Source organism: Ovis canadensis, chromosome 24 (assembly GCF_042477335.2).
Source record: "Ovis canadensis isolate MfBH-ARS-UI-01 breed Bighorn chromosome 24, ARS-UI_OviCan_v2, whole genome shotgun sequence".
In the NCBI taxonomy this organism is placed as follows: Eukaryota; Metazoa; Chordata; class Mammalia; order Artiodactyla; family Bovidae; genus Ovis; species Ovis canadensis.
In genome coordinates, this window is record NC_091268.1 from 21,783,915 (window position 1) to 21,805,673 (window position 21,759).

Here is a 21,759-nt window from a genome sequence, read left to right on the forward strand (position 1 = left end):
CCTGGACAACTGGGTAATTATTTCTATGGGCTGCTCCAGTAAACTTGAATCTAAAAAAAGGTGGGGTAGGGGAGGACAGATAAGTAAGTGTTCCTTGAGAAATCTGAATATTTGTGTCTGGTGTGGCCGGTATCTGGGCCGTCCTTCATGACCAGAGGCTGTCTCTTTTTGCCTGTATGTCTGTCTGTGTAGGTAGACTGTGCGTGTGTGCATGCACGGGTGTTCAGTCGTGTCTGACTATTTGTGACCCCGTGGACTGTAGCCCGCCAGGCTCCCCTGTCGATGGGATTCTCCAGGCAAAAATATTGGAGTGGGTTGCCAGAGTTCATGATATTCAGAAATCTGGGAAAATGTTGCTGCAAATTCAACACTCCAGAACAATTCTTTTGAAATACTTGAAGACCCATAAACCCTGAGAATCCTGCTAGCTTCCATTTGAAATTTCAGGCACCTGTGTGTGTGGAATGCATATATGCAAAACAGAGCCGTAGAACGTATTCATTTCCATAACCAGGTATAATGCCTTATGTTATCCGTTTAAATACCCATGACTAAGAATCTAGGGGGCATTCGAAATTTCCCCAACTATAAAAATAGTTAGGATTTATCTTGGAATTTTGAATGTGCCCCAGAGCTGAAATGAAGATCATGTCATTGATTTGCTGTGGGTATTTCACAGGTCAGCACTGTATCTACCTGAGATAGAGAACCAGCCTTATTTTGTTAGTCATTTCTGTATATAAGATTTTTGCATTAATGACAAAGATCACCATATCCCCATAGTATAATCATTGATTTTCTGAAGCTTATACAGAATTAACAACCCAGCCTCCAATTGTCTCCCAGAATGGGGCAGGAAAAGTCCACATATTTTGTAAATTAAAATCAATATTTTCAATTTCTCCTTAAGGTAATTTTCCTAATTTAGTGGACTTTTCCCTAACATTTATTTTCTCTTTAATTATAAAATGGCAGGTTATTGATTTTCGTCTATACCCTCTTGACGCCCTGAGTGCATTCTTATTGCTAATGCAGGGTGGGGGTGGGGAGAACAGTCACACCTCTTAATGAGGATCTTTAATTACTAGCTGAACAGTATTAATTTGCTTTGATAAATTATGACACACACTCTCCCTCGCACACACGTTCCAGGGGAACCATTTAGAAACCTGTTATGAAAGGTCTTTCACTGGGGGTGGTTTTTCTGAACTCTCATCAAGTCATGCCTGTAAGGACTCTTTTAAATGCTTATCCAGTACCAGTCTCCAGAAGCAGATATACCTAAATCAGCATATTCTATGAACGTATATAAATCTCCTCCAAAGACAAGTGGGTGTTTTTCTATAAAACTAAGCAGCAGCATTGATGATTTTTTTTTCTAAGCCTAATGATCTTCAGACTCCTTGAGGCGTATTCTCATGACAAATGATTGATAAGTCAATAGGAAAAACAAACAAACAAAAAAAGCCCAGGTGAGTTTCAAAGACTCCAGTCAGCTTCTATGAGCATCCCATTTTAGAGTCAAAATAAAATTGAAGGTACTAAATAGAAGTAGAATGTCTGAAAATATCTGTTGCCAGTGTGTTCATGCTAAGTCATTTCAGTCGTGTCTGACTGTATGAAACCCTAGGGATGTAGCCCCCAGGCTCCTCTGTCCATGGGATTCTCCAGGCAAGAATACTGGAGTGGGTTGCCATTCCCTCCTCCCGGGGATCTACCTGACTCAGGGATCAAACCTGAGTCTCACGAATTGACAGGTAGGGTCTTTACCATTAGCACCACCTGAGAAGCCCATTGCCAATAGCATTTCTCAAGTTACTTAGTGTAATTAGAAATAAGATTTTTAAGAGGAGAACTCAACAGGGACCTCAACACTTTCCCTGTCATTGTGACAAGAGATTTTTTTTTTAAATTATATCCTTAAGGGATAATCATGATATCAAGCCAACAAAACTGTTGATGGAAAGCACTTTTAATCTTCACACATAAGGGAAACAAAATAAAAATAAATAACACAAGGCTATACACAGTTGTCGACACAGTGCTGACAAATGGCAAATTCATCCATTTCTTAGTTGCTGGTAAGATGGCTACAGAGCTCACACACACTGTTTATCATATCTGCCAACTCATTTCTGTGATTAAATATTCCATCAGTGGGGCTATAAGGCAGCAGAGCTTAACAAGATTCATAAGATGCACCACTTGAACATGCATAACTCACTTCCGTGGATGGGGAGCACCCCGCCTGCAGAGGAAAATTGGAACGGAGTTAAATTACTCCACAAGTCGTGATCAATGGAGAAAGGAAAAGATCTTCCAATGCATTGCAGGTCTAAGATAGGGTTAGGTTTTGATGACTTGAAACCCAGAAAATCAAAAGAAGAGAGATACAGAGCCAATTAACTTGGAGACCTTGAAGATGATGAACAATAGTCTGAGTGACGCTGTTATCATTAGTGGATTTGGCAGTGGGGAGAGGGGAAAGAAAGGAGGTCCTGAGTGGATCTTCCTCCTGAAAATAAATATTTCTGGTTTGGGGGCGGGGTGTGAAACAAAATGTCACGTACTCCAAGAAGGGCATACGTTGGCTGCCAAGTCACATTTGAAAAATGGCCAGGTCTTAAAACTAGGTTATCCTGGGGTTATAGGGAGGATCAGATACAGTAATGAGTATAAGAGAACTTCGCAGACTCTAAGGTAAGATAGAAATATAAGAGATTAGTGTGATCGCTGAAGTCGCCTGGATTGATTGTGTCCACGTCAGCACAAACCTGGCCACGGGCCACATGACTTGATACCAGGCTAGGTGACGGGAAAGAGGATTGGGATCTCAATATAAAGGTTAGAAATGAAGAGGATGGATGAGCACTGTGAGATTGCACATCTTGAAAGGGCAGCTGTATTTGACCTTGGATTACCTGAACCAAGGTATTGGTTTTCTGTGAGCTCTTGGCCACTGTGAACCATGATTCATCTAAGAATTGGGTCAGAAGAAGGTTAGATGTAGGTCTCCCTGCCAGCTGCCCCTTTACCCCCACTTGACTTTGTTGAGTCCATTACAACTAATAGAATGACCTTTAGCCACACTTTTGGATGGACTTCTTTCCAATTCCTTTCCTGAAATTTGGATACAGTAGCTTCTGACAAAAGTAAGATTTGTCCAGAATCTGGGTTAGCCTGACATTTGTTGCTGTTGATAAATTTAGTCACAGTCCTAGACTTTGGGTTGGGCTTGGGGTAATCTACCAAAAGACTGGGTACCAAGCATGCTCCATTTTGGGTAATGGTCTTAGCATCCTGAAAGAGTATGTGCGTAGTTGCTCAGTTATGTCCGACTCTTTGTGATCTTGTGGACAGTAGCCTGCCAGGCTCCTCTGTCCGTGGGATTCTCCAGGCAAGAACCCTGGAGTGGGGTGCCATTCCCTTCTCCAGGGGATCTTCCTGACCCAGAGATTGAACTCACATCTCCTGCGTTGGCAGGCGGATTCTTTACTGCTGAGCCACCAGGGATGCCCCCTCTACGGCTCTACACTTCCTTGGAGCCACCCAGAGGACCAGCCCTGCCTGGCCTCAGAGCCACGGCGGTGAGGAGCTGCTCCTCATGCAGAGAGTGACCTTTGGCTCGGTGATATTTTGTATAATTTACACATCTGCCCAATTCCAGTGCAGTGCACTCCAGTGAACTGGAACAGAAGAGTCCAGATTGAAGTCCCCAAGCAAAGGATTTTCAGCCTGGAAATGTTCCACTTCAAAGAGTTTATCTTGTACATCTGTTTACCTTTGCCTCCCCTTTCAGCTGCAATTCACTATGCTTCTCCCCTCTCCACCCTGCATCTGTCTTGTCAGATTTCATCCCAGCCCAGCCCACATTTGGCCTTAATTTTTATCTGCGTCCTTCCCTGTCCCACAGAGGGACTGCAGCTCAGCTTTGATGGAGCCCTGTGGGCGTTTTTGATCTTCAAATAGGATTAGAACTTGCTTATGTGGTGCAAACGGCATTTCCTAAATAAACGTGTCCCCATTCTATTGCATGGAAAGGCCATCAAGGCGAGCTCCCCCCAACGTGAGGAGTGACGAGATGGTCCTTGTAGGAGATGCCCCACCTTTAGCCCATGGGAGGAAGATGAGGTTCAGGTATGTGGCTCTGGATAAATTTCACAGGGAAAGTTCTAGGCTGCCCTGATCAATATACTCAGCAATTTGAAACATCAGCTACATAAGCCAACTTTGGGCACTTCCTCTGTGCCAAATTCCGTCTCTCCTCCCATTCTTATATAAATGTTATAGCCTTGTCTTCATTATAGAAATTATGAAACCAAGGTTTCACAGAGAGTTTCTCTCATTCATTTAAATCACAGAACTAGTATGTGAAGAATCTGTATATCCTATGAGCGTAACCTTTTTCAGGGCTTCCCTGGTGGCTCAGACAGTTAAGAATTTGCCTACAATTCAGGAGACTTAGGTTCGATCCCTAGGTCGGGAAGACCCCCAACAGAAATAAATACCAAGCTTATTCCCTGGGGAGGCGTTGTATTTCTGTTTAGCATTGCACTTGGTAGCAATTACACAATACTGCACGAGCCCATGAGGTCAGCTGGCTGTCACTCAGTTACATGATGTCCATCAAGGGAGGGCCACAGAGAGAGGCTGTGAATAAATTCACACATACCACTGGCTTCCCTTAACTCATCCTTTATATCAGAGTAACAGCATCGAGGACCTAGGAAACACCAAGCACTGTGGTGGGCCCTGGGGTAGCAGTGATTCCCTCCAGAATTTGGCAGAGCAATATTCAAACTCAGGTATAATAAATAACGGGCTTCCCAGTGGCTCAGTGGTAAAGAATCTGCCTGCAATGCGGGAGACACAAGAGACATGGGTTCGATCCCTGGGTCAGGAAGTTCCCCTGGAGGAGGGCATGGCAACCCACTCCAATATTCTTGCCTGGAGAATCCCATGGACAGAGGAAGCTGGCGGGCTACAGTCCATAGGGTTGCAAAGAGTCAGGCATGACTGAAGCAACTGAGTATGCGTGCACACACATAGTAAATAATGGTACCTCCTGGAAGACTGGAAAATAGCCAGGCTCTCTGCCTTAAAAGGGGTGCCATAAATTAGTTGTGAAAGGATAAGTAAGAGTTTGCCAGGAAAGAAGGCAGAGAGAAAGGCATTTTAGGGCTGAGTAAGAAGGAATTTGGTAGTGTACAAAGGAGTTTCTCAACCTTTATCTTCAGAATCCATTGAGAAAATTCTAAAAAGAAACAAAAATAATACAAGCACTTGATGTTCACTTGAGATGGGAATTACTGGGGCAAAATCAGGTTTCTCCAAAGGCTGCAAAGGATTGGCTAAGATCAGAGAGGACCTTCTAGAGAAAAGTTGCCAAAGACTTGATAATACCATAATCTGCATTCTGGTTTATCTTCTGAGGGTTGACAAAGGCTTCCCTGATGGCTTAGACAGTAAAGAATCTGCCTGCAATGCAGGAGACCTGTGTTCGATCCCTGGGTCAGGAAGATTCCCTGGAGGAGGGCATGGCAACGCACTCCAGTCTTCTTGCCTGGAGAATCCCTTCGACAGAGGAGCCTGGCGGGCTACAGTCCATGGAGACACAAAGAGTCAGACACAGCTGAGTGACTAACACACACACAGACACACACACCTATTGAAAGCTCTGATAAAAAAAAGAAGAAGAACGCTTAGTGATGAGTTAGTACCCAGATCTATATTCAAAACAAATAGGAGTCTAATCATGAGGAATATATGTGGATTAACCGTGAAAGACTGAAAGATGTAAGAACACATTGGTGACTGGTCACCAGTCCCAGAAACTGGCTTCTTGACAGACCCCAGGATAGCAAAACGGTGTTCAATAACCAAAACTGTTACATTGATAGAATGTCTCCTAGCTTTAATCTAAAAACTTTTCTTAGGAAAGAAGGCAAATTACCAGAGATTTTAAAAAATGAGATGGATTCATTTTTCTCTTTAAGTTTTAGCTTGAGCTGCCGTTCTGTCATAAACCATTTTGTTTCTAAGACTTTTTTTGTTTTGCTTTCCACTTTTAGTGTTCCCTTCAAAATTTATGGTTCGCTGTTATTAGCCCAGGCAATTAAGTTGTTGTGTAAATAGAGACAAATTGGCCAAATATTGTTTAATATACTTTATGTTAATTATATGTATATACTTACTCTCTAAGCATAAAATGAAGTTGTCCCTTTTTCTTTTTAAAAAATGTAGTGTTGAAGAATCAACACATAAATGGCAAAACCCTACTTAGACTAACTGCATTGATGACAGTTAATGCCATTCCAGAACTTCTATGGAACTGTTACAACCCATTACAGTCAAAATATTGGTTTATGAAAAATTAATAAAGCCAGTGGAAAATGGAATCCAGCATCTGCATTAGCTATTAACACCAAAAGAATCAGCCAGAATTAATTATGCTGCACGATACATCCTAATGAGTTTTTCATTAAGCTGTATACCATTATGGAAACTAAACAAGGATTATTCAAAAAATAATGCCAATGGCTGTTATTTTTTTTGAGACAGATTAAATTAGTTAATGGGTTATCCATTTAAATCTGATGCAAAGGTTAATCGATATACACTCATAATTGTATTAAACTCAGTATCATTTGAAAAACAAGAACACCCCAATATCACTGATACTTCCTCTAAAGAAAAATATGAGTTTATTTGTATATTTCTAGTGTTTGTTTGATATATTGATACGTGCGGTATTGTAAAGACTGAAACCCACTATATTACTTCTCTGTCATTTTCAAAACCAATTTTCACCAGGTGAAATAGTGTGCTTGTTGTCAGCTTCTGTGTGTGTGTGTGTGTGTGTGTGTGTGTGTGTAGTGTGAGAGGCATGTTTATATACCTTATTCCTCTTTGAGAGGGGCTTCCCACGTGGTGCTAGTGGTAAAGGGGGGGCATAGATGTGGGTACAATCCCTGGGTCAGGAAGATCCCCTGGAGGAAGGCATGGCAACCCACTCCAAAATTCTTTCCTGGGAAATCCCATGGACAGAGGAGCCTGGTGGGCTACAGTCCTTTGGGTCACATAGAGTCAGATACAACTGAGCAACTTAGCCTGCATGTGCTCTTTGAGAGATTCAAAATTGAAGTATTTTTTATTCTCACCAAAAGAAAGAGGTCAGGATTTAAACCTAATCTGGGATAAGAAGGAATTTCAAGATGAATCTCTACAACCATCCCATGAGTACACCCAGTTCCTCCTAAAATCCAGTCCTGTAATAGGAAGTCAAGTATAAGAAGGGGGCACGAGGGAGAGCTTTTGGGTGTTTTGGACTCTTATAGCATCATAGAATACGGACTTCCCTGGTGACTCAGAGGTTAAAGCATCTGCCTGCAATGCAGGAGACCTGGGTTTGATCCCTGGGTCAGGAAGATCCCCTGGAGAAGGAAATGGCAACCCACTCCAGTACTCTTGCCTGGAAATCCCATGGACAGAGAAGCCTGGTAGACTAGAGGTTCTTACCACAGAAGATGAGAGGCAGAGAGGGAGAAAACCCATCTAACTCCTTTGCAGACTCTTGTAAACGCCACTGTTTCCAGCCAAAGCACAATTTGTAATTTGTGTTTAACCCCAAGCAGAGATTGCACTCTAAAATATCTTCAGGAGCAGAGCCTGCACACTAAAATATCTTCAGGAGGAGGCTGTGAGATAGGTAAATGAAATGTGCAAATTGAAAGAGATACCAAGTGTTTTGCAGTTACTTCCCAGTCTTAAGATGTTTTCTATTAATTCTGTTACATTTAGCATTATGTTGTTGGTCAATCAAAACGGTATGTTTTTGTTGTTTAATCGCTAAGTCATGTCAGATTCCTTGCGACCCTATGGACTGTAGCCCACCAGGCTCCACTGTCCCTGGGATTTTCCAGGCAAGGATTCTCGAGTGGGCTGCCATTTCCTTCTCCAGAGGATCTTCTCAACGAAGGGATGGAACCCATGTCTCTTGCATTGGCAGGCAGATTCTTTACCCTTGGACCACCAGGGAAGCCGCCAATCAAAATAGAATAGTAGTTACAAATTTGCTACTACTTTGTTAAATAAGCAAAACCAAGAGAACAAAATAGGTCACCAATGGATTATATTTTGAGATTCCAAATAGTAGTAATTACTATTTCCATTATTATTACTGAGATCACTTACTGATTAGCTACTATTTGCCAAACCCTTTCGTGTGATAATTTTAATCCTTACGACAGTACTCAATGAAATTGATAGTTTGTCCCTGTTTGGCAGATATGAAAACTGGAGGCTCAAGGTTATTAAATGATGAGGTCCAAAAAAACTGAGCAAAGTTAGAGAATAAAACTAAGCCTGAAAGTTTCCAAAAACTATGCTTTGCCAGCTACTCTATCTGAGCTTAAGGGTTCACTATTTCTCCTCTGTTTCCTTCCTCCATGTCTTGTTTCTATTTTGCAAGTGGGATTTTTTCTTATCTACAGAAGATACAACCTCCCCACAGACTTCCTTGGTTGGATTTAAAACCCTACCTCAGATTCTTCAAGTTGATCAGGAGCTTCTAGATGTTAATAACATCTTTAGCCTGGAAGAGTCAGATGGTTTCAGCCAGAAGATGACTGCAGAATCTTTAGACATAGTCTTGTTGAAATGGGTTTGGTGAATATTTATCAGGCCTTGCCTGGGAAATTGCATGGACAGAGGAGCCTGGTGGGCTACAGCCCATAGGGTTGCAAAGAGTCAGACGCAATGAATTGAGTTACGCACACACACACGCACATGGATTATTTATCATTCCAAGGTTAGAGAGGATGTGTTATCAACTCTAAACCAAGTATCACTGTTGATAAGTTTCATGAGAGAGTCTGAGCTTCGGAGTCATGCCAGGCTGGCTCAGATTTCGATTTTGTCTGATGTTTTTCTGACTCAGCCTTAGTTTCCTTGTGGATTTAATAAGACAAAAAGTTCCAGTGCTTATAGAACATACTTGGACCAGGAGCAGAAACTCAGTGTCATCTTATCAGTCTTATTAATATCAGATGTATTTAAGATTGTTTATATAGTTCTTGGATTTCCCAGGTGACATGGTGATAAAGAACCTGCCTTCCTATGCAGGAGACTGGGGTTCGATCCCTGAGTCAGGAAGATCCCCTGTAGGAAGAAATGGCAACCCACTCCAGTATTCTTGCCTGGAGAATCCCATACACAGAGGAGCCTGGTGGTCCACAGTCCATGGGGTTGCAGAGAATTAAACACGAATGAGCAGCTGAGGACACACATATACCCTATAGTCTCTTCGTTATCATGTTACTGTTGCTGGTAATCCTGGAATCCCCTGAGAGCTTGTAGAAATGTAGACTCTCAGGCCTCACCCCATGGGGTCTCAAAGAGTGGGACATGATGGAGCAACTAACACTTTCACTTTCTTTCATACCTACTAAATCAGAAAGTTCATTTAAAAACTGTTCTGGCCCAGCCCATTGATTCAGTGCATATTAGCATTTGAGAAGCAAGGCTCTAAGATGGCCCTTATCTATATACTGATGCCTATGACCCAGAAGGCCAAATGCCTTAGGCAATAAAACTTATTTTCATCATTTTTCTTTTATTTGAATTGTTATCTTTCCACAAATGCCTTATGGGACCATATTTCTCCTTGTTCCATTCAAACAACAATGAATTATAAAGAAATTTGGGTGAAGTGTTAGAAAAAAAGAACATGTCTTCAAACTCTTTGGGGGATATTCATTTTTAACAAAACAAAGAACATTAAAAAATTTTGGCAAATATTGATAAAATGATACCTTCTGAAATTTTTAGTGCCCACTTCCTGGGAAGGGGCTAAGGTTGTCCTGAAAGACAATTATTTGTAGTATTGTTCCAAATAGAAAGTAGACCTAAGAACAAGGGTCCCTAAACATGTTCTGTAAAGGTCCCGCCAGGCTCCTCTGTTCATGGAATTCTCCAGGCAAGAATAGTAGTGTAGGTAGCCATTCCCTTCTGCAGGGGATCTTCCTGACCCAGGGATCAAACCTGGGTCTCCTGCATTGCAGGCAGATTCTTTACCATCTGAGCCACCAGGGAAGTCCTACAGGGGTCCAGGCAGCAAATGTTTTAGTCTTTGTGGACTACATGTTCTCTGCTGCAATTACTTAGCTCTGCCATTGTAGCATAAAGCAGCCATAAATAAGATTTAAGTGAATGAGTATAGTCGTGTTCCAATAAAACTTTATTAATACTTAAATTTGAATTTTATATAATTTTCACCTATCACCAAATATTATTCTTCTACTGATTTTTTTTCCCCCTCAGTCATATAAAAATGTAATCATTCTTAGCTCATGGCCATACAAAAAGGTGGTAGGCCAGATTTGGCTAAAAATCTGTAGCTTGCCTTCACCTAATTTAAAAGATTAGTTTTGAATCCCTGAACTGTTCACCTGAAACTATCACAACATTGTTAATCAGCTATACCCCAAAACAAAATAAAAAGTTTTAAAAAAAAGATTAGCCTTAGGTCCATGGGTCCAAAATCCCGTTGGTTTATTTTGCACTTACAACACAATAATTCTGTCTGTGTAACCTTGGGCAAAATGCTAAAACTCTCAGTGTCTCAGTATCCCCATCTGTTAAATGGGTATGATAGTAGTACTTGTCTTATAGGGTAAATTAGGGGATAATCCAAAGGAAAGATTGAGAGGGTTTGCCTGGCACATAGCAAGTCTTCAATAAGCAGTTTTTGGAACTGTTACTGTAACATATGAGGATCCAATATATTTATTATCTTATTGAGTCAATTAAATATTTTCTGTAGAATCCTCTATTAGCCTAAATTTGGGAGGCAGGAGAATACAGTGAAAAGAATCATTACATTTTTTAAACAATAAAGAATCAGGGAGAAAATTGTACAGATATCTGATATACTAGCCTTTTTCTCTGCAATTTTGTCAAAATAAAAAGTGAAATGAAAAAAGCGATGTGTTTCTAAATAGGAAAATCAAAACTCCTTAAATAAATTGGAATGAGGGATTATTTACACTATAGGCAGATTCACTCCAGGGCTCCTTTAAATATGGAAATCCCTTGGCACAATTAAAACATGATTTGATTTATAAGAATTAAACATACATGCTGCATTTTCTGCAGCCACGATGCCTAAATGGAAATACCTCGGTACGTAAAACGCTCCCATAACCCTTCAGAGAAGCTCATCTTTCAGGCATATATAAAAGCTTTAGGTATTAGCTGTGAAAATATGCTTACATGGATTAGCTCAATGCTAGTCTATGTTCAAAAATGCATAACTATAAAAGCCAAAATCGTCCACAGCCCTTCGGGGCTTTGGATAAATTTGTCAACTGGAAGCAGTTACCTCCACTGGCAGGGACCACATGGCTACCTCCCAGGTCTCTAAAGAGAACAGAAGTTTGATGGTTATATGACCCTTCGTGGGGAACCCTCATGATAGCTCATTATTGGTCCTTAAGGCTAAGGTAGGGTTATTATGACAAAGTACCATTGACTGGGTCCCATCTCTTCAAAAACAGACATTAATTTTCTCACAGTTCTGGGGGCTAGAAGTCTGAGATTCGGGAGTTGGCAGGATTTGACTTCTTCTGAGACCTCTCTCCTTGACTTGTAGACGGCCATCTTCTCCTGTCTCCTGTCTTCACTCGGTCCGCCCTCTGAGTCTCTGTCCTAATTCCTGTTTTTATGGGGACATGAGTTGTTGGAATTAGGTTTTACCCTCATTTTACCTTAATCACCTCTTTGAAGATGCTTTCTCCAAACACACTCATCTCCTGAGGTGTAGGTGTAGGACTTCAGTGTATGAATTTTGAGAGACCACCACTCAGTCCATTACAGTAGAGCAAAGAGTGTGTGTGCCTTTTTTCTGGATGAGCAACTAAGAGTGACCTCTCTAGGATTGTGTAATTGATGACTGCCTGCCTTCTTCTGCAGCCAGCCTCCACAGAACTTGACAGGACTAGCTCAGACTAGAAGTGAGGTACACTTTGATGTTGAAATGCTCCCAAGCAAAGACAAAACTGGTCAACAGACCATAGGGTTGGGATGAAAAGTAAGTCAATTCTGCCTCTGCCCACAGAAGTATTCAGACCAAAGATATGTAACCATTTTCATTTTTCTTCTAAATATATGGAGATGACCTAGGGCCTGGTTTACTCTGAGCTCATCTGCAGAGCCTTGCCTTGCTCTGCTGGGCTGCTGATTGTTGTTCAGTCACTAAGTCATTTCTGACTCTTTGTGACCCCATGGACTGTAACCCACCAGGCTCCTCTGTCCATGGGATTCTCTAGACAGGAATACTGAAGTGGGTTGCCATTTCCTTCTCCAGGGGATCTTCCTGACCCAGTGATTGAACCCATGTCTCCTGCTTGGCAGGCAAGTTCTTTACCACCTGCCAGATGGAGACAAATAGATCCAGTTTCTAGGAGGAGGAGAAGTGAGTGGGAAGGGAAACTTCCTGGGAGAAGGACCAGTCTGTGTGATGACCTGGAGGTGTGAAATTGCATCCTTGTTCCAGTTGGCTTGTGTCCAATTTCATCACCTAAGGGTTGGCAGCAGAGAGAAAAAAAAAAAAAATGTAGACACTTTCTCCTTCCTGTCTGGGCTAGGAGACACTCCCGGCTGGGCTTCTTCTTGCCCTTCCAAGGGCCAGAAATGGTTCTCTGTTCCATTTCTGTACTCATTTCTGTACTCATTTATGGAGTGGGGAATCTCCAGGTGAGAAGCAGAATTGAGCTACCCCATCTGAGGTCTGGATCCTGGCTCACCAGCTCCTGTGGGAGATGCCAAATCCTGCCTGAGAGTGGCCCTGGGGATGTGCATCTTGCCAGACTTTGGGATGCTGGTGGTTGTGGCACCCTGAGTACCAAGGGACAGGCTTTGCCAAAGGCTCCAGTGATCCCAAGATCACGGTCGGTCACACAGAGCCCGGTCCCTGCCAGTTGCAGATAGAGCCGTCAACACTGCAGGGAACGGATGAGCAGGCGGCCCAGGTTTCACTTAAACTGGATGAGTCAACCTTCAAAGAACCAGAAAAGAGGAGGAGACAGTGAGACCTGTAGGCACGCGAATCCCCAGCTATCAACAAGGGACAGAATGGTTGACTGGGAAAAGCACTGTTTTTATCAAAGAAAAGAGAAAGGAGGAAGTCTTTAAAAACATTATCATTTAATCACATTCATGAACCCCTCTGAGAGCCAGGTACTTTGGTGGGCATGGCAGTCCACTCCAGTATTCTTGCCTGGAGAATCCCATGGACAGAGGAGCCTGGCGGGCTGCAGTCCACAGGGTCGCAAAGAGTCAGACACGACTGAAGTGACTTAACAGGCACGCACGGGGATAAAAAGATGAGTATGATTTGGCTCTGATCCAGGGGGATTATCTGTAGCTGAGGACAATATGTAAATAAAAAGCTGTAATACAGCATATCAAAGGATCTACTAGGGAGATTTCTAAGTGTGATAGGAGCATAGAAGATGGAGTGATTAATTAACCCCTGGGGACTGGGAAAAGAAGCAACTTTTAAACATTGAAGAAGGGTCGAGGTGGAAAGCCTTTTTTTTTTTTTTCCAATTGAACCACATGTAATTGCCAGTGTTCAACCATCTTTGACATAAGAAAAGTCAGTTTCATATGGTTCAACCTAAATCCCCTGGAGGAGGAAATGACAACCACTCCAGTATTCTTGCCTGGGAAATCCCACGGACAGAGGAGCCTGGCAGCTTACAGTCCACAGGGTCTCAGAGAGTTGGGCACGACTTATCCACTAAACAAGAAGCAGAGCAGGAATAGAATAGAGGTTTCATCCCATCTGCCGAGGCTGACCTAGTGGTAGTAACTGCCTGCAAACTGTCAAGAATGACCCAGAGGATCCCAGGCTAATAGAAAAAGATACTATTGAAATTTGATGAAAGGTTTCTCCTGACTAATGGGTGGATGGATACTGGAATAGATGGATAATGGAATGGGTAGATACTGGTATAAATTGAACATACCTGCCATCCTTAAATTCTAAGGAATTTATAAACAGAGGCATAGAAGTCTGAGAAATACCAACAACAGCATAATAGACGGTTCTTGGTAGTTGGAAGTGGTGAGTCTATATTTGGGGGTGATGGCAGGGGCAGATCAGAGACTCAGTTCAAGAGACTCATTAGAAAACTCATCAACGCTGTATCACAAAGTGCCTTAAAAAAAAAAAACTTTATTGGAATATAGCTGATTTACATCGTGGGTTGTTTTCTATTGTATAGCAAAGTGATTCAGTTATATACATACATACATCCGCTCTTTTTAGATTCTCTTACCATATAGATTATCTCAAACTGCCTTGATGACTTTATAAACACTTTTTTTAGAAAAATATATTTTTATTGAAGAATAATTGCTTTTCGACATTATATTGACTTCCGCCATACATCAACATGAATCAGTCATAAGTATATATATGGTACACACTCTGTATACTGCTGTTTGTACCCTGTTATCTGTTTGACTTTTTAAATAAACACGTTAGCTGCTCAGACCTAAAAATACATGGAAGTGACAGTGTTCTTCTGTGCTCCTTTGGTTTTCTTTACTTCAAAACCCTCTTGTAAGAAAAGGTCACGAAGTACTAAGAGAACTTACAATAAATACTTTGCAAATTAAATTGGAGAATGTTTTCAGATAAAATAAAAACCAAGTCCTGTGACAGTATGGATTTTGTTTTACAAAGGTCAAAATCATCACATAAGGTTTTTTTTTTTTTTTTTTTGCTATAAAGAGAACATCGAGAGTTATTTCTGTCTTTTTCTAAGAATCCACAGCATAAGAAAATGAGGAAAACATCACTATGCACTTCCAGAATTTAGCTTTCCAGAGAGAATCTGTGTGGTGTTCCAGAGGGCTTTGCTCTGCCACAGAACACAGTATTGAAAACTGTCCCTAAGTCCTTAACCGCATGATACTGAAATGCCCTTCTGGATATGGTTTTGCTACAATTATATAATTTTTCTTTGGAAACCTGGGCACCGAAGGAGGAGGAAATGGCAACCCACTCCAGTATTCTTGCCTGTGGAATCCCATGGACAGAGGAGCCTGGCGGGCTACAGTCCATGGGGTCACAGTCAGACATGACCGAGCATGCAGGCAAACACACACCACTCACTCTAGAGGTTCTCACTCCCTCTTGTTGACGTTGGGAAAGACAACAAAGGATTCCGGAAGCCCTTCCTAGGGCAGGTCTCCAAGGATATAGGTGAGTTGATGGGAAGTCAGGGCTGCTTCTCCTGGGAGATGGCTTCCCAGTGGCAAGGATGACAGGAGGAAAGAGGATCAAGTGGAGGCAACTGACCTTGCCCAGCCAAGGAAGGGAACAGAAGCCCCAGGAGCCCTTATCCGTCATTAGCAAGGGGCTTACCGGTCCTCAAAAGTCTCTCTCACTCTTTGCAAAATCTCAGAATGTGAGCTTCAGGCCACAGGATTGCAGGACTGATAACCTGAAAGATTCATGACCCTGGTCATCCTTGGAGCAGGTGGTCATTCCACAGAAAGTCATAGATTGAGAAGATACCGTAGGATGCCACTGCTCGTCCCCACTGCAAAATTCCATTTTGCAAGGACAATCCCAGGGTCCTTTGCTCTAGATCAGGGGGAGGAGAGGCATCACTGCTGCGCACCATGGTCCATAGGCTTAGGAAGCCACCTCAGACACTGCAAGGCACAGAGCTTTAGGGAAGAAACTGGAAATGCAGAAGCCAAAGGTGGTTTCTCCTGAGTCCTGGGTGGGTCCAGGGTGGGTCCCAGGGATGGCCAAGTTGCATTTATTTTCTTCCCCTGCCTTACTTCTGCTTTTGCCCTGAAGAAATGATTCAGAAAAAACTAAAATGGGGGAAAGAGGAAAAATTTTCTTGAAATAAATCAATGCATGTGCTTACCATGTATTCAGTTGAACACATCTCCAGTAGTACATACGATTTCATAACCCTTCCTGGAGGTGGGTATATTCACCCTCGTTTTCCAGATGGGAGTCCCGAGGCACAGAGAGGTACAGTGGCTTACTGAGGTCATGCAGCTAAGTAATACCTGCATCAAGCTTGTTGACCACGTCTCTCCGGTATTTCTTTCTTTTTTTTCGCTTTTTTGGATGTGGACCATTTCTAGTCTTTGTTAAATTTGTTGCAATATTGCTTCTGTTGTTTATGTTTGGAAATTTTTTGACCCTGAGCCATGTGGGATCTTAACTCCCTGACCAGGGATCGAACCTATACCCCCTGCACTAGAAGGCAAAGTCCTAACCGCTGGACTACCAGGGAAGTCCCATCTCTGATATTTCTAAAGCTCCCTTTTGAGTATGCCGTGCTGCCTCCATGCCTGATCTGAAACCGGGCTCCACTATCAAACCCCATTGGAAAAAGGAAAGTCGAGCATGTGATGGGCTGGGTGGTGGGCTCCTACCAACGCCCTCTGACTAAGGCAGGGGGCTTCCCTGGGTGTCCCCATCCTACACTCGGGGGTGTGGCTGTGTTTTCATTTCTCTGCCTTTCTTGCTTGTGTTTCCATGACTCCCAGGTGTAGTGAGCGTGCCTGTTCCCAAACCAGATACCATCTCTCTCTCTCTCTTCCGTAGGCACCGTGCTGTTGTGCCAGGCAAACCAGGAGGGATCTTCCATGTACAGTGCCCCCAGTTCACTTGTATATACTTCCGCAAGTAAGCCCGTTCGCCTGGCTCTTTTTTGTTTTGTGATATAAATCTGAGTCTAATCACCTTCCCTCCCATGTAAGTTCTCTTCCCCTCCCTCCGCACCACCCTCCCTTCTGGCTTTCTGCAAGGTGAAGCTGATCTTCACAAGCATGTCTCCATTTTTCCCTGTTGCCTTAGCATCTAACCCCTCTGCTCATTACCTCTGAATCCTTGCCCCAGCCATTCTTTGTTAGACCTTTGTCAGAATGGGGGCCAATGAATGGGATGCTGGGCTTTGGGTTGGGGGCAGGGGGGGTGGGAGGGAGGGCATAGCTGGTTGCCTGCCTTCTATCACAGCTTTGCAAATATATGTGAAAATAACTTACCTAAAACATGCAGGCCATCTAAGTGGCACCGTAGCCTCGCAAAAAGTGCTTGGTTGGTGCTTGTGGGCACAGTGTTCTCATGGTGGGAAATACCACTAGCCTGTGGCTGGAGACTTGTTTGCAAGGCTGTATTATCCTTTGTGATTCCATTGAAGAGGAGGAAATGAGAGGAAGGTGTGGTTCTCCTCCATTTAACTGGGGGTGGGGGAGAGAAATAATAATTTAAAAGCACTTTAATAGATATGATTATAGCCACAAATTCCTAGAAGGAGGAGACCGCAAAATCATTGTGAAAGAAGAGATCACAGTGTTGGCAAGGAAAGACCAAGGATTCCTCTGCAGGGGATGGGTCCTCTAGGGTGGAGGTGTAGTACCCCACTCCCACCCCAGTTCCCAGAGCAGGTTGAAGAATTCAAGGTCTCGCTGAGTCCACCGTTGTTCTCCAGCTGGTTGGCCCCTCCTCACAGTCCCTTGGCACAACCACGAAAGACCTTCCCATCATACAATGTGTCTACACCCTGTGGAATCTCCGTAACTTCCCAATGGGTCCCCACTGGGATAGATGATCAAGAGTGAGTCTAGGGGCCAGAGGGGAGGTGGGCTGCTTCTGAGATCAGCTAGAGGAGGGGATGGGTGGGGGTCAGAGGCAACAGCTCGGGGTAATTAGGATAAGAGACTGAGGGAAGTCTTTACCAGGTACCAAGGTCAAGCATCTCAATTCCCAAAGGCTGAGACAAACCAAACTCTTCGCTGTCGGGGCAAAGGTTAGAAACAGTCACTGGGAAGCCAAACCCGAGGGTCCCTGAAGGCATTGGGTCATGGAGGCGTCCCAGTTGTTTCTCCCAAGCAGAGTGTAATCTTCAGCAGAAGCTCTGACAGTCCTTAAATGCAAGGTATTTTTCTGTGTTCCCCGAGAAGCCCAAATCTAACCATATCGGCAAGAAATGGTTCTTCTGAATTTATGAACATTGCCCCATTGCCAGTGTAAATTGCATCTGTCTCCTAGAACTAGAAATCTACTGCACATTTTCACAGGCTCAAGCTTGTTTAATCCTCGTAGTCTGCACCAGGTAGGTATTACCCTATTTGCTTTTCAGCTGAGGAGGTGGAGGGCAATGAGAAGTGGAGTGATTTGCCCAGGATCATACAGCTAGGATATCACAGAGCCAGGATGTGGTGTTTCTGAACTTGGGGAGATTTTTCAACCATTGTCTGTTTTTCTGGCTCCATTTGATGCTTAATTTTATCATCTTTCCATGGAACCTGTTTCTCCTTCTATATAAATTTTATTTTCTGTAGGAAAGAGAGTGACCCAAAACTCACCATAGGATACGGTATATTATTTGGGGTTTTCTCCACCATGGTCCTATGGAGCTGTCTAGAATGACATGTTCTAGACCTGCATGGTTCAGTACATGGTGTGGGTGGGACCAAGGCATGGAATTTAAAATTTCATTAAATTTTAATTAATGTTACTCTAGCCTCATGGGCTGACGGCTACCATTTTGGGGAATGTGGCTCTCTATGTAATATGTATATTTCAATTTCCTTTATAGAAATGAAAACCAAACAAATTAACTCCAAGGAAGGCCTGGTTTGAATTGGTATAGCTCTTCTAAAGTGACTTGAGGAAAATGTGTGTCGTAAATGTCAAACATAAAAATATGTCACAAAGTCTCTGAATTAATAAATGGGTAGCAAATACAGGGGACATAAAATCATCTAAATTGGGGATCAGCAAACCATACCTTCAAGGTCAAATCCAACCCCCATCCTGTTTTTGTAATGCTGGCAAACCAAGAATGACTTCCTAGATTTTTCAAAGGACTAAAAAAAAAAAAAAACAAAAAAAAAGCGAAAACAAAAAATAACATATGACAGACATGAAAACAAAAGCTAGCTCAGTTGTGTCCGACTCTCTGCAATGCCATGAACTGTAACCTGCCAGGCTCCACTGTCCATGGGATTTTCCAGGCGAGAATACTAGAGTGGGCTGCCATTTCCTCCTCCAGGGGAGATTCCCGACCCAGGGATCAAACCCCCGTCTCTTATGTCTCCTGCATTGGCAGGCGGATTCTTTACCATTAGCACCACCTGGGGAGCCCATTTGATGACAGACGCAGGTGTCCCACAAAAGCCGCCTGGCTTTTTACAAAAAAGTGTGCTGATCTCTGATTTAAATGGTCAGTTTTATTATTGAAAATACAAAATGGCAATGTCACGTCACTGGTTATAATGCAACTGTTTTCCCCTGGAGTTTTAAAGTAAAAAATTTATAATAATTATAGAAACTGCATCATGTGTGTCCAAGACCCTTCAGTTTTAAATTGCACGATCTGTCATATTACCTACACATTTTTCATCCTATTATTTTCACTTATTATCATGTCAGATGCACTTTATGAAAATATGTTAATAGCCTCATAATAATCTATTGTTTAATGATATTATATTTTAATCTATCCACCCACTGCATTGTTGGGTACTTATGTTGATAGCAATTTTTCAAAAATATTAAAGAAAATAAATGTCCTTGCATATACCTAGTATATAATCATTTTAAAGAAAACAATTAATAAATAACTAATCCTACTGCGTGTGGGCTCAGTCTCTCAGTCATGTCCAACTCTTTGTGACCCCATAGATTGTAGCCCGCCAGGCTCCTCCATCCATGGGGTTCTCCAGGCAAGAATACTGGAACAGGTTGCCATTTCCTCCTCCAGCAGATCTTCCTGCTGCTGCTGCTGCTGCTGCTAAGTCGCTTCAGTCGTGTCTGACTCTGTGTGACCCCATAGACAGCAGCCTACCAGGCTCCCCCGACCCTGGGATTCTCCAGGCAAGAACACTGGAGTGGGTTGCCATTTCCTTCTCCAGTGCATGAAAGTGAAAAGTGAAAGTGATGTCATTCAGTCGTGTCTGATTCTTAGCAACCCCATGGACTGCAGCCTACCAGGCTCCTCCATCCATGGGATTTTCCAGGCAAGAGTACTGGAGTGGGGTGCCATTGCCTTCTCTGAGCAGATCTTCCTGACCAGGGATCAAACCCCGGTCTCCTGCATTGATAGGTGGATTTTTTACCACTGAGCCTCCTGGGAAGCCCAGCTAACCCTACTACCCCATAACAAAGCCAAACAAAAACTAGTTTCTTGCCTTAAGCATCTTCACTTGTCAAGTCCTTCAGGGAAGGTATTCAGATCAACAAGCTCATTGTTTTTTTGTTTTTTGGTTTTTTTTTTCCTGGTTGATGCTTTGTAAGGACAGACAACCCTGAGACCCCTCCTTTTCCGCTTGAGTTCCAAGTTCCCATCTTGAGGCAGTGGCTCTGAGTATATAAAGATGTTCCATCCCTCCCTAAGACATGTTGCTGAGGTTTCCTTTCTGTTCCAGTTCTCAGAATCAACAATGCCTTTTGGAGCTGGACTGTTTGCAGTTAGCTGACGTCTATGAATCATTCATTTATATTTACTTTTCCAGATCAAGGTGTCCATTCTAGTTACAAAGTCACACCCTACTTTCTATAAATAATTCAGCCAGAAACTAAGGGTTCATTCTTACAGGTGCGCGCACACAGTCTGGGGACCCAAGCACCATCACCTAAGATTCTTTTCCTGACTCCAGGTCTGACATCCACAGGGCTGAGAGTCAGGGGCCTCCTCTTGGAGGCCTGAACAGTGTGGCCTTTCTTTCTCTAAGAATCCAGCCTTCTCCCCCAAAGCTGAGGCTCCCTTAGGTCTCAGCAACTTTCTTTTCTTAGGCTACACCATCGCAAAGAGTCGGACACGACTGAGTGACTGAACTGAACTGAATGGCACCCCACTCCAGTACTCTTGCCTGGAAAATCCCATGGACAGAGGAGCCTGGTAGGATGCAGTCCATGGGGTCGCTAAGAGTCGGACACGACTGAGTGACTTCACTTTCACTTTTCACTTTCATGCATTGGAGAAGGAAATGGCAACCCACTCCAGTGTTCTTGTCTGGAGAATCCCAGGGATAGAGGAGACTGGTGGGCTGCCATCTGTGGGGTCACACAGAGTTGGACATGACTGAAGTGACTTAGCAGCTTAGCAGTGTTTCAACTTGAAAATGCATGTGTTTCTCATTTTTATCCAACAATTGTGCTCCTGGAGCAAGATGTGTGTAAATCACACTTTTATCAATGGGATGCTGTGTGTTTACGGACTTCCAGGATTACACCAAGTTGGTACTTTTTTCTATGGATCTTAAGCTGGCCTTGGATGTTTTAGGCTTAAATTGTCCTTCTGCCTAGCCCAAAAGCTAATCATCTGTAAATAACACCCTTAAATGCAGTAGGAGAGATGGTTTTTAAAGGAACCCTGCTGAATTAGTCTGTAATGAAAACAATGCTACCAAAGTTATCTGTTTTTTATGATGCATTTATGCATAATGGGTTTCCTTCCCCATCCCCCTCCTCATAATACGTCCCAGGACATTGAAAGCATTAACAGAATGATTTTCACTTGAAGCTCAATGTCCACACAGTCCAATCCCACATTTTCTGCCATTGCACTCCCACTGAGTCCAGCATTTCCTCCTTTCCCCCAAACTTGAGCCTCCTCCTGTGAAACCCACTTCAAGCTGTGTGCCAGAACGTCACGCATCCTTTTTCATGTCCTAATAAACCACTTCCATCCATTAGCATATCAGACTTAAGTG

At 42.9% G+C, this 21,759-nt stretch overlaps 1 protein-coding gene across 21 annotated transcripts in view; it reads left to right on the top strand.

Moving 5' to 3' along the window:
- Positions 1–21,759, top strand: part of LOC138428933 (RNA binding protein fox-1 homolog 1) — a 436,622-nt gene that overhangs the window by 327,344 nt on the left and 87,519 nt on the right. For all 21 annotated transcript variants that reach the window (XR_011252625.1, XM_069569887.1, XM_069569885.1 and 18 more), the window contains exon 8: positions 16,646–16,726. Coding sequence is in view for 20 of the 21 variants with exons in the window: in XM_069569887.1 (XP_069425988.1) it covers positions 16,646–16,726 (81 nt within the window). In the remaining variant the exon portion in view is untranslated. The remainder of the gene's footprint in view (positions 1–16,645; positions 16,727–21,759) is intronic.